Here is a 14,272-nt window from a genome sequence, read left to right on the forward strand (position 1 = left end):
GAAATAATTGATCGTTATGGGGGACTTTAATCTGGACCGGTTAAATAAATCGCGTAGAAAGAAACTTAAGGACATTATAAACGGCTTCTACATGACACAAATGATAAGCAGCCCTACTAGAATTACATATTCCTCCCGAACCTTGCTGGATTTTGTAGTTACTAATAAACCTGATCGCATTAAAAAAACGTACAATTTACTAACAGGCTTATCAGATCATAACCTCACATTGATAACACGGAAGTTGTCAAGATTTAGGTATCACAGCAAAAAAGGTACACAAAAGTGCTTGCCCTATATCCCTAAAAAAGACCAACACTTACTAGAGAATGAACTTAAAACTGTCCCATGGAGTGACATAAATTGGACAAGCACCGAACATGCCTGTGATGACCTAATGACAAAAATCAAAGAGATTATCTGTAAATACACTAAAACAAAACCCAGAAAGAAAAGTGCTAAAATAAAAATACCTTGGATTAATGAAACAATTTGGATTCTTATGAAAAATCGGGACTCCGCTCTCAAAAGACCAATTAAAACAGGTCTAAATACGGATCGTTAGAATTAATCAAAGCTGCAAAAGGGAACATTAGACATTTATGGAAAACCATTGACACACTCACTGGAAGAGAGCAAACAAGAAACAACACTATAACATTAAATATCAATGGCACTACTATCACAGACAGTCTGGACATAAGTAATAATTTTAATGAACATTTCATCCAGTCTGTACAAACCCTGAATACAAAATTCCCTCAAAATCAGTGCAAATAATTGCCATTTATTCAGGATGGACTAAGTTTAGAATTAACAAATGAAACAAAGGTAAACAAAATCCTCTCTGCATTAACAAGGTCACGATCTAGAGATATATACGGTCTGGACACATTCTTCCTAAAAACATATAAAGATAGTCTTACTGCTCCTATAACAACATTGATAAAAAAATCAATAACAGAAAACACTTTCCCTACCACGTTGAAAACTGCCACTATCATCCCAATCCATAAAGCAGGAAATAAACAAGACATCCACAATTACAGACCAATTAGCCTTCTCCCCGTTATATCCAAAGCAATAGAAAAAGTGATCGTTGAGCAACTCACAGAACATTTGGACTATGAAGACCTCCTACATCCCATGCAGTTTGGGTTTCGGGCAAATCACTCGACCGAAACTGCATGTTGCCTTCTACTAGAAACAATCAAACAAAACCTTGATAATGGAGGTGTAGTTGGAGCAATATTCTTAGACCTCCGCAAGGCATTCGATACAGTCAGTCACCCCACGTTACTTACAAAATTAACATCTTTTAAACTGTCGACAGATACTCTGGCCTGGATTATGTCATATCTATCTGGTCGGATCCAATGTGTCCGTATTGATAACACAACATCCAGTCTCACTGCTACTGATATTGGCCTGCCACAAGGCTCTAATATCGGCCCTCTTCTTTTCTCCATGTATATAAATGACCTGCCATCTGTATGTGAGGATGTAAATATCCAGATGTATGCAGATGACACGGTTATTTATACTTGGGGAAAGGACGCTGAAACGATTGCCAGAAAACCTACAGCAGCCATGGAGAAGGTGGCAAGATGGCTACATGACTCTTGTCTTACATTAAACATTAAGAAAACTGCAACAATGTATTTTGTAAACAAATATAAAATGTCATCCTTTCCAAATATAACGATTAATAAGGAAATAATACAAAATGTTAGTGAATATCGTTACCTGGGTGTCATTTTGGAGCCAACACTTGGCTTTAAAAAACATATCAAACAGATGTGCCAGAATCTTAAATACAACATAAAAACGTTCAAATGTATCAGGAATTCATTAACACTGGAGGCAGCTCAAACTTATTTTAATGCAATGATTATGTCTCGTTTTTATTATTGTAGAACATGTTGGTCGCAGGCAAGCAAAATGACACTGAGGCCATTGGAAACTTTGCACAAACAATCCCTCAAAATCCTTGACCGAAAACCACAACACCACCATCATTGTTTAGTTCTCCAAAAATATAGATTGTTAAATTTAGCTAACATTCAAAGATTAGCGTCAATACGAATGGCCCATCGAATCTTAAATAACACTGCACCAGCGCCACTAAGCACTTTGTCCAGTTTACATCTGCTGTGACAACTAGAAACACACGAGCCTCCACCAGGGGGCAGTGTAGCATACCCAGATGTAAAACCTATTTTGCACAATCAGCCTTTTCATATAAAGCCATAAAGGAATGGAACGACCTCACAACAAACTTGAAAAGTCTAACAGATTACTCTTCATTCACAATTGAAGTTAAAAAGTGGCTTTGGAGCAATCAAAGCTGCTCACACGGTCACTAAGATGGGCATTATGTTTGACACATCAACCTAATGTGTATTATATTTATCCATGAGAGCATTTTTATTGTAAATTGTGAGGTGTGTGTGTTAAAATCATGGTTGTTTTTACAAATGATGACAGATGTGAACAAAAGCATGTATTGTCTTTGTGTGATGATGTAAATGAGGTGTGGTTGTATTGTATATTAAGTATGTGTCCATGAAAGGGCATTTTATGACTTTTTTCTTAATACTTGTGTATGATTTTATTGTCATAATTTTATTGCATGATTTTTGTATCCCTTTAATTTAGGTAGCCAGGGACTGCAGATGGAAATTAGCTATTTAGCTATAATCTGGTACAGAACATATCTGTCTTTGAGCTTAATGTTTCTGTACATTGTCCCTTCAAATAAAGACTAAACAATAAACAAACAAAAACCCACACACTAGGTGTGGTGAAATTTGTCCTCTGCATTTGACCCATCCCCTTGTTCACCCCCTGGGAGGTGAGGGGAGCAGTGGGCAGCAGCGGCGCCGTGCCTGGGAATAATTTTTGGTGATTTAACCCCCAATTCCAACCCTTGATGCTGAGTGCCAAGCAGGGAAGAATGCCGGTATGAGCTTTTAAACATAACCCGTTAACTGCTGCCAATCAAATGGTGAATAAGATACTCTTTAGGGTTCATAAGTTTGTAAATCTGACTGTGATGAAGTCAGTGCCTCACCTGACATGAACCTCACCGCACGCCACTGAAGCACACATATCTATTTTCTTCTTTTTATGCATTCTAACTAGTAAATAAATGTGAGCTAAAGACCGCTGAAGAGTTTTATCTAAAGTCTTGTCTGGATTTATTTTGAAGTGAAATTTGTCAGACCAGTCAGGCAAATTTCACTTCAAAAAGTGAAATTTTTGCATTGGCATATATACTGTATTTTTCGGAGTATAAGTCGCTCCGGAGTATAAGTCGCACCGGCCAAAAATGCATAATAAAGAAGGAAAAAAACATATATAAGTCGCACTGGAGTGTAAGTCGCATTTTTTGGGGAAATTTATTTGATAAAACCCAACACCAAGAATAGACATTTGAAAGGCAATTTAAAATAAATAAAGAATAGTGAACAACGGGCTGAATAAGTGTACGTTATATGACGCATAAATAACCAACTGAGAACGTGCCTGGTATGTTAACGTAACATATTATGGTAAGAGTCATTCAAATAACTATAACATATAGAACATATTATACGTTTACCAAACAATCTGTCACACCTAATCGCTAAATCCGATGAAATCTTATACGTCTAGTCTCTTACGTGAATGAGCTAAATAGCATTATTTGATATTTTACGGTAATGAGTTAATAATTTCACACATAAGTCGCTCCTGAGTATAAGTCGCACCCCCGGGGCCAAACTATGAAAAAACTGCGACTTATAGTCAGAAAAATACGGTAAATGTGAGTGTGAATGTTGTCCATCTATCTGTGTTGACCCTGCGATGAGGTGACGACTTGTCCAGGCCTTCCGCCTGAATTTAAGTTAAAGTTAAAGTACCAATGATTGTCACGCACACACTAGGTGTGGTGAAATTTGTCCTCTGCATTTGACCCATCCCCTTGATCACCCCCTGGATGCAGCTGGGATAGGCTCCAGCGCCCCCGCGACCCCGAAAGGGACAAGCGGAAGAAAATGAATGGATGGATGAATTGTTTCTAGTTGTTTTTAAAAAAGAAAAAGCCATTTAAAGGACTGGTGAAATTTCTACCAACTTGAAAAATTCTAAACAAATTAAATTGTACAACAATTGAAAATTGTTCAGAATGATATAAAATATACGTTTAAGGCTGAAACGACGCGTCGACGTCATCGGTTACGTAAATACGCCGACGCCGTTTTTGTGCGTCGACGCGTCGCATATTTACGTCACACTACCGTCATGGCGGAGCGCAAAGCAGACGATGCGAGCGGTGCGAGCGAGGGGAAAAAAGCACGCCAAAAGTCGTCAAAAATGTGGGAGTATTTCAATAAACGGCCTAATAATGTTATTGTATGCACACTGTGTCGAGCGGAAATGGCCTATTATAGCAGCACAACGGCTATGAACGACAGCGTTCTTGTCATCACCATCAACTAGTCAATCGTCCGTGTGAGTATACGTTGTCATCATTACACAAAAATATGAATGTTTCATTTGTATCTGCGTTGTAAATTCATAAACTAAAGCACCATTTCGCTCTGAGAGGCGCATTTGGCGTGCCTGTTCAGTGTTTACAAAGACACGCTCCTCTTTAACGCTAACGTTAATTAGTTGTGCAAATACCTTTTACAACATTAACAGTTACATATACTATGTACAAACGAACAATTAACTTTCACTTTAATCATACTATCATTGTTGTGGTATTAAACCAATTTAACAAGATAATGTGTGTAGTTTAATTAACCTTTTGTATTAAAGTAAACTGTATTTGGGTATATTGAAAATGAAAATTAAAGGCCTACTGAAATGATTTTTTTTTATTTAAACGGGAATAGCAGATCCATTCTATGTGTCATACTTGATCATTTCGCGATATTGCCATATTTTTGCTGAAAGGATTTAGTAGAGAAAATCGACGATAAAGTTCGCAACTTTTGCTCGCTGATAAAAAAAAGCCTTGCCTGTACCGGAAGTAGCGTGACGTCACAGGAGCTAGGATTCCTCACAATTCCCCGTTGTTTACAATGGAGCGAGAGAGATTCGGACCGAGAAAGTGATGATTACCCCATTAATTTGAGCGAGGATGAAAGATTCGTAGATGAGGAACGTTACAGTGAATGACTTGAGAGGCAGCGATGGACGTATCTTTTTTCGCTCTGACCGTAACTTAGGTACAAGCTGGCTCATTGGATTCCACACTCTCCTTTTTCTATTGTAGATCACAGATTTGTATTTTAAACCACCTTGGATAACTATATCCTCTTGAAAATGAGAGTCGAGAACGCGAAATGGACATTCAGTGCCTTTTATCTCCACGACAATACATCGGCGAAATGCTTTAGCTACGAGCTAACGTGATAGCATCTTGCTTTAACTGCATATAGAAACAAAAGAAATAAACCCCTGACTGGAAGTATAGATAGAAAATCAACAATACTATTAAACCGTGGACATGTAAATACACGGTTAATGCTTTCCAGGCTGGCGAAGGTTAACAATGCTGTGCTAATGACGCCATTGAAGCTAACTTAGCTACCGCACTGCACAGAGCTATGCTAAAAACATTAGCTCTCCACCTACGCCAGCCAGCCCTCATTTGCTCAACACCCGCGCTCACCTGCGTTCCAGGGATCGGCAGAAGGACGAAGGACTTCACCCGATGCGTTTGGCGGCCCGGAGACGTAGGAAGTCAAGGTGAAGTCGGCGGCTAGCGCGGCTAGCGCGGCTAGCGCGGCTAGCGCGGCTAGCGCTCCAACAAAGTCCTCCTGGTTGTGTTGCTGTAGTCCGCTGCTAATACACTGATCCCACCTACAACAGTCTTCTTTGCAGCCTTCATTGTTCATTAAAAAAATTGCAAAAGATGTCCACAATACTGTGGAATTATGAAATGAAAACAGCTTTTTGTATAGGATTCTACGGGGTACCATAACTTCCGTTACTCGGACTTCGTCACGCGCATACGTCATCATACCGCGATGTTTCAGCCGGATATTTCCCGGGAATTTTAAAATGTCACTTTATAAGTTAACCCGGCTGTATTGGCATGTGTTGCAATGTTAAGATTTCATCATTGATATATAAACTATCAGACTGCGTGGTCGGTAGTAGTGGCTTTCAGTAGGCCTTTAAATGTTGTCTCTTATGTTGCAGCAAACGACAAAGCAGTGTCCAGGATTTTTTCCCAAAGAGGCATGGGACTGAATGCACACCCCAAGTGGCCGCTGACCTGACTGATGGTGTCCTGGAAATGATGGTCATGGACATGAGGCCATTAAATATGGTAGAAGGGGAAGGGTTTCAAAAAATGATCAAACGGTTTCACTCTGGCTACACATTACCATCAAGAACCCACTTCACTAAGCTTATGGAGCAAAAATACACAAAGAAAATGAATGAAGTCAAAGCAATTCTGAAAAATGTGAAAGGAAAACTGACACTCACAACTGATGCATGGACAAGTATGGCCACTGAAGCTTACCTTGGTGTCACCATTCACTTTGTTAATGATGAGTGGAAGCTTACCTCAATTAACTTGACAACAATGCCCCTCAAGGAAAGGCACACTGCAGAAAACATTGCCTCTTGGATTGAGGATGTTGTCAATAAGTTTGAAATAAACATAAAACAAGTACAAGTTATTGTACATGACAATGCTGCAAATGTTGTTGCAGCTTTAAGAGTTCTTGAGGAAAGACATGGTGTTTCATCCCTCAGACGTGCTGGCCATACTCTACAACTTGTAGTTAACCATGCTCTAAAGGACAACCACATCAGCATAGCTTTAGGAGCAGCAAGAAGTTTGGTCGAGCACTTCAGAAAAAGTGAGCTGGCCAGTACAAAACTAAAGGTTAAGCAAAAACAAATGGGTTCTACAGACCACAGCCTCATACAAGATGTGTCTGTGAGATAGAACAGTTCCTTTTACATGATTAGTCGCCTGCTTGAGCAGAGGTGGCCAATAACAGCAACTCTGTCAGATCCGGAGGTCACTCAAAGAGGGAAGCATTTTCTGGATCTTAAGGCTGACCACTGGAGCTTGCTTGAAGAACTTGAACAAGTTCTGAAACCTTTTGAATGTGCAACTGTGTACCTGAGTGGAGAATCTTATGTAACAGTTTCCGCTGTCCCTCTGCTGGTGAAAGGGCTTCGGAACGCTAAACAAACTGCTTTTGAAAATGCATCAATCAAGTGTTTCCAGGTCACTGCTGCACGTGAGATAACATCCAGGTGGGAAGCCGAGACCACATTCAAAGATGATGGACCAAATGTGTGCATATTAGCAGCTGCACTTGACCCACGATTCAGGAAGCTGAAATTCCTGACTGCAGATGAGTGTTTAAAAGTTCAATACAAGCTGCATCCAAAAGTTCTGGAGGAGAAAATAAGGGAAAAGGAGACAAACGCTCAACAGGGCACAGCAATGCAAGTGGAAAGACCAGATGCTGACAGGCGGCCTGTATCTTTACTAAACACACTTCTTGGCTCAGATTCAGATGAACTCAGCAACAATGAGGAAGACAACAATGACAGTAATGATGCTGAAATGGTCAGAAACGAGTTAGTGTCTTATTTTGGAGAATCCCCCATTTCCAAGGATGAAAACCCATTAAAATGGTGGAAAGAACATCAGGCAAGGTTTCCAAATCTGGCAATGCTGGCTCGGTCTTACCTCTCAGTTCCAGCCACACCAACCCCTTCTGAGTGCCTATTTTCAGCTGCTGGGAATATTGTAAACAAGAAAAGAACCAGCCTCACCCCAGGGCATGTAGACATGCTAACCTTTCTTCATTACAACTGTTAGTCACTCACTGGAATGAGTAGAATTGGTTATTGTGTACTGTGTTGGACTGGATGTTTATTTTGCACATTTTAAATAAATAAATAATGATAAATGGGTTATACTTGTATAGCGCTTTTCTACCTTCAAGGTACTCAAAGCGCTTTGACAGTATTTCCACATTCACCCAATCACACACACATTCACACACTGATGGCGGGAGCTGCCATGCAAGGCGCTAACCAGCAGCCATCGGGAGCAAGGGTGAAGTGTCTTGCTCAAGGACACAACGGACGTGACTAGGATGGTAGAAGGTGGGAATTGAACCCCAGTAACCAGCAACCCTCCGATTGCTGGCACGGCCACTCTACCAACTTCGCCACGCCGGCCCATTTTAAAAGCAATACTTAATGTTTACAGTGCTCCAGAATATTTAGATTGGCACTTTTTTTGTGCTGGATGTTTATCTTTATTTTTGCACATTTTAAAGCAAAATAAGCAATACTTTTACTTTTGTTGAAATGTTTACACTGTTGTTACAGAATATTTCGTTTTGCACTTTTTTGTATTGGATGTTTATCTTTATTTTTGCACATTTTAGCAAATAAGCAATACTTTTACTTTTTTTGAATTGTTTACACTGTTGTTACAGAATATTTCGTTTTGCACTTTTTTGTATTGGATGTTTATCTTTATTTTTGCACATTTTAAAGCAAAATAAGCAATACTTTTACTTTTGAAATGCTTATGCTATTGCAGAATATTAAGATTTGCACTGGATGTTTACTTTTACATTTACACATTAAAAAGCAAATAAGCTACTTTTAATTTTGTTAAATGTTAAAAGTTTTAAATGTTTACATTATTACAGAATATTTTGTTATGTTGTTGTCAATGTTGACTGAGTGGCCATACTTTTTTTTTTGTAAATAAAAGCCATGCCTTTTGAAAAACCTCCCTACATTTATTTTTTCATCTTCATTTTAAATTAAAAAAAATAATCGGTAAAAGGAAAAATAATCTATAGATTAATCGGAAAAAAATAATCTATAGATTAAGCGAAAAAAATAATTGATAGATTCATCGATAGAAAAATAATCGTTAGCTGCAGCCTTATATATGTTAATACTAATTAATAACAACATATTTGTTTTTTTAAATGTAGGTATACATTGTTGAGCCTTTTTTAAAGAAAATCATTATAGCAGATTATGCAAAATATGCAATGACATCATGGTAACCACGTGGCTAGTCGTGTCCCCACCGCCACAGGTATCTTAATAAATAAATGATAAATGGGTTATACTTGTATAGCACTTTTCTACCTTCAAGGTACTCAAAGCGCTTTGACAGTATTTCCACATTCACCCATTCACACACACATTCACACATTGATGGCGGGAGCTGCCATACAAGGCGCTAACCAGCAGCCATCAGGAGCAAGGGTGAAGTGTCTTGCCCAAGGACACAACGGACGTGACTAGGATGGTAGAAGGTGGGGATTGAACCCCAGTAACCAGCAACCCTCCGATTGCTGGCACGGCCACTCTACCAACTTCGCCACACCGCCCCATCTTGGCAATCAAGGGGAAACTCTGCATCTCTAACTGACACAAAATGTGTTTATGAGCAAGGTCAAGCCGGAACAGCAAATTTGTAACAGGCTCTAACAAGTAAGAAATACTATGTAAAACATTGGCCAATTTTTTATAACACTGCAGGCGTTCTTTCTGGATCAGTGCTCACACGCTTAGAATTGACGCTGCTCACTGAGACAAAAGTGTCCGATATTGACCATACTAAAAAAGCAAGTTTAGATGTACTTTTTTCCTGTTGGTACACTTCTGAAAACCCTTCCCCCAGACAGATTATTGTCGGCAGCTAACATTAGCATAGTGTGAAACTGATGCTGCTGCTTCACCCACAAGACTATCGATTCTTGTGTGAAGCCAAAAAATGTTTGAGTAAGAGATGTATCAGCCGAAACTGTCAGCAGATAAGAGATATATCTTACACAAAACATGAAAAATACATACATTACAAAATAATTTGAAAAATATCTAATTATGACAGGATTTTTTTTTTTTAATGTTTTATATAATCACAGAAATGAATATAGTTACAAATAAATACAACTCTAACAAATATTTACATTAGGTATATATGTGTTTAATATACATAGGGTGTCCACAGTCTCTTTAGAATCTAAAAAATAAATTATAAAAGCAATTAATGAGATCTGTTGTAAACATTTAAAGGGGAACAGTTTCCTTATTTTTGGAATTTGACCTATTATTCACAATCATTATGAGAGACATAACGATGGATATTTATCACTTAAAAATCATGTAAAATAACATCATTTTAAGCGTACACGGCACATTCATTTCAAAAATACATCAAAGCGTTCACTTTTTTCATCACTAATTATTACTCACTGCAGACTTCATAAACATTATAAAAAATTACTTACTGTATAAAGTCTGCTGTCATTAGGATGCCGACTGCTGGGATGTTCGTATATTCCCGTTTAGATGAAGAACGTCTCAAGTTCTTTGCAAAGAAACAGCGTGAGGGGGATAAAGTGTCTCTTCTTGTTGTTCTCCCCAGTTCCGGGTCCTAAATGGCTGACAAAGACTACGCTTACACTGCAGGCCAAAGTGGCCCAAATCCGATTTTTTCCGAATTCGGATTTTTCCAGCTGACAGTTTAAACTGCAAGCAAAATGTGATCTTTATCAGACTTCAGTGTAAACAAGCACAGGCCCCAATGTGGCCCAAATGTAGCCTTGACGTGACTTGCATGCGCAGTTTGATAAAGTAGAAACAAAGGAAGTTGACCGGATTTGATGAACAAGGAAGTCGCTACTACTACTACTACTACTACAAAATAAAATTAAAAGGCGCCACCATAGATATGGTCACCACACCTTAAAAATGACTGGGTATATTTAAGGAGAAAATAATCTAAAGCAATACAATGTATCAATGGATATACATAGTGTAATATATTTGGGAGTGTTCTAATCTTTTTATGGCTGTTAAGTAGAGGAGGCATGGACATACTGTAGCTTTATTTTTCAACTCACATGTAAGCAAATACGCCACAGCGTCCATTCCGGTCCTTCAACAATCGCTATTTCTTCTAAATCAAAATATATAGTCATATATTACATATAGCCTATTATTTGTGCATTATTGAGTAGTGATGCCCTGAAAATTTGACCTTCAAAAAAAGACGGCTCACCGAAACCAGATGTTGGGATGAAGTATCCACACAAACGGCGTAGCTCTCCAAAAGATGACATACAAGTCACACTTGGATTGCATTCAGGTCACATTGCCGTTTAAACTGAAGTCACATTTGAGAAGATCAGATTCCAATAGGATTTGGACTGCCTCCTGATGTGGCCTGAATCTGATGTGAAAAGATCAGATTTGAATCTCTTTGGAGCATATCGACTGGCAAAAAAAATCTGATTTGTGTCACCTATAGAGTAAACGAGGCTAAAGTGTACCAACTTGTTGGATTATATCCTCAGCCATCTACTTTCCAGGTGAGAGGCATGATTAATGATCGCCAATACACTTCAAAAGAGCAGGGAAGCAAGGAAACAGCAGACCACTCGATGTAAGCACAGGGACACACGGTCGTGATCACATCGCCACTATAAATAGTTTGCCTGCGTTAGCGCTTATAATAACAATATCACTAAAACTTGGTAATATTCAAGCCACTAAATGTAAATGGAATATTATTGGCACTTTTTGAATGGTTATTTATTGGATTTTATGGGCGCAGTAAAAGGTCCTACCATTGGCTCCGCTGTAAGCACTTTTATTTATTTTGGTTGATTTAATATTTAGAATGCATAAAAAAAATCCATCATCCATCCATTTTCTACCGCTTATTCCCTTCGGGGTCGCGGGGGGCGCTGGAGCCTATCTCAGCTACAATCGGGCGGAAGGCGGGGTACACCCTGGACAAGTCGCCACCTCATCGCAGGGCCAACACAGATAGACAGACAACATTCACACTCACATTCACACACTAGGGCCAATTTTTAGCGTTGCCAATCAACCTATCCCCAGGTGCATGTGTTTGGAGGTGGGAGGAAGCCGGAGTACCCGGAGGGAACCCACGCAGTCACGGGGAGGACATGCAAACTCCACACAGAAAGGTCTTTCATAATGATTGTGAACGACAGGCAGAATTCCAAAAGAAAGTGTTGTTCCCCTTATATTGAAGCTTTCAAATTTGTATTCAAAGTTTAATTATTAAGACACTGTATGGAGAACCTGTATATTAAGTTATAAATAACAATATAAATAAATATATAGTTTATGTACTTGTATAATATATGCATTGTTGCACAAGTGTTGATTATTTAGGGACACTGTACTTTAGATATAATAACACTTGAACTTGCCAGTTCTTAAACTGTATTCATACCACTGTTCAAAAAGTATTGACGTTGGTTGCAGTGTCAGGGAAAACATCGTAAACTTACCGATTTCTTGCAGACCTTCCAACCAGATGCATCGTCCCTGTAGCTCTGCAAACACTCGCCCACCTCCTTTGCCTTGTGTTCATAGTCCATGACCGTTTGAAATAACTACACTGTAAAATAGCTTCCTTACGAGCGTATGCTTTGCTTATAAAAAACAACACTACAATTCAGTGTTTAGTGTATTGCACGTATGTAACGGTTAACGTAGCCGAATGGGTTTTGCTCAGGTGAGCATATTTGACAACACCTCGACTAGCATTAGCTCTAAACTAGCATTAGCTACAATGAATGAAATGTGCCATTTCTGACCTACCAGCGGCTAAGTAAGAACCGAGCAGGACTCCCCAAAGGTCCAGGCAATGTTCAGTAAATAACACACATCGTGAACACAGATACCTGTGTTAACTATCCATATTGCTCTGCGATTACGGCACGTACCGAATGTAACGTCACCAAATGTGTTGGCTCTTCTTCTTCTTTGGTTTAATGGCGGTGGGCAAGCAGCCTTCTGGTATGCATTACCGCCACCTTCTGATATGGAGTGTGGACCGAGATGGAACCCTACTTTATATTCTTTTATTTAACCCATCCATCCATCCATCCATCCATCCATTTTTCTACCGCTTGTCCCGTTCGGGGTCGCGGGGGGTGCTGGAGCCTATCTCAGCTGCATTCAGGCGGAAGGCGGGGTACACCCTGGACAAGTCGCCACCTCATCACAGGGCCAACACAGATAGACAGACAACATTCACACTTACGTTCACATGCTTAACCCAGTCTTTTTTTAAATATGTATACAATGCTTTGTATTCTACGTTTTCCGAGTGCTATCCTAAAATATCTTCAAGTACTAACCTAACCTTCTTTCCCAGTTTTTCCTTTTCTCTATTGTATTTCCTACCAAGTATTAAAACATGTCCTACACGTTCTATCTGATGGCAACAGTCACACAGCCTAGTATTATGTTTCCCTTTCAATTTCAATGAACTATTTAGATATGTATGTCCTATAATCTCATTCTAGTAATAATGTCTTCTTCCTTCCTATTTCTATTACCTCCTCTCCTACTCTCCTCTGGACTTTGTTATACTTCCTACCTTTTAGTTATTCCAATTATCTTGCCACTTTTTATTGTGTTCTACCTTAACTATATTCTTCACTTCTTCTTTACTGTGTTTAAGCTCCATGTTTACTTCTGTTTAAGTGGTTGCTTGCTTTGCGTACCTATCTGCTAATTCATTCCCCACAACTCCTACATGAGCAGGTACCAGATAAATGTTACCACACCTCCCGCTTTATTTAATCTTCAGATTGCCTGAACTATTTAATATACTGAATCTTGTCTTGTTTCTGATGCTATGTTTTTTATGCTAATCAATGCACTGCTGGAGTCCGAGCACACAACTGCTTTTCTTGCTTTATTCCAATTAACTTCCATATAAATTGTGACCAATTCTCCCGTAAACAACGATAAATTATCGCAGATTCCTTTATTTAATACTCTGTTTCCTCGTGGCATTACTGCTGCAGCTCCTACTTTATTATTTATAGTTGTTGATGCATCTGTATATAGTATGACATTGTCTAAAAATGTTTCCTCAATCCATTGTTTTGTCTGGTAATTATTCAAAATTATATTCTTTAATAATTGCATATCTACATCTGGGATATCGTACATTCACGGTGGTATTGGTACTGTAGGGCTAACTTTAGTATTGTCAATTTGAACTTTTTCACATATGTCTCCTATTATCCACCCGAAACTATTCATCATTTTCTTCTCTTTTTCTTGGCAGTTTGGTAGCACTTGGTGAGTTGGATGTCCTTGCTTGGACCCTTTTAAGTTTGCCCAATAAACTGCTGACAATTGATCTCTTCTCATGTCTAAAGGTTTGTCATTAATTTCTGCATGTAATTCTGCCACTGGGGTTGAT

General features: G+C 38.9%; 1 protein-coding gene across 1 annotated transcript in view; it reads right to left on the reverse strand.

Moving 5' to 3' along the window:
* The window catches only part of stard5 (StAR related lipid transfer domain containing 5), a 42,097-nt gene extending 29,256 nt beyond the window's left edge, over positions 1 to 12,841 (reverse strand). The window contains exon 1 of the mRNA XM_062029973.1: positions 12,339 to 12,841. Within this exon, the coding sequence (XP_061885957.1) occupies positions 12,339 to 12,428 (90 nt within the window). The 5' untranslated portion in view covers positions 12,429 to 12,841. The remainder of the gene's footprint in view (positions 1 to 12,338) is intronic.
* Between the last annotated feature and the right edge of the window lie 1,431 nt (positions 12,842 to 14,272).

The sequence above is a fragment of the Entelurus aequoreus genome, linkage group LG02 (genome assembly GCF_033978785.1).
Source record: "Entelurus aequoreus isolate RoL-2023_Sb linkage group LG02, RoL_Eaeq_v1.1, whole genome shotgun sequence".
Taxonomy (NCBI): Eukaryota; Metazoa; Chordata; class Actinopteri; order Syngnathiformes; family Syngnathidae; genus Entelurus; species Entelurus aequoreus.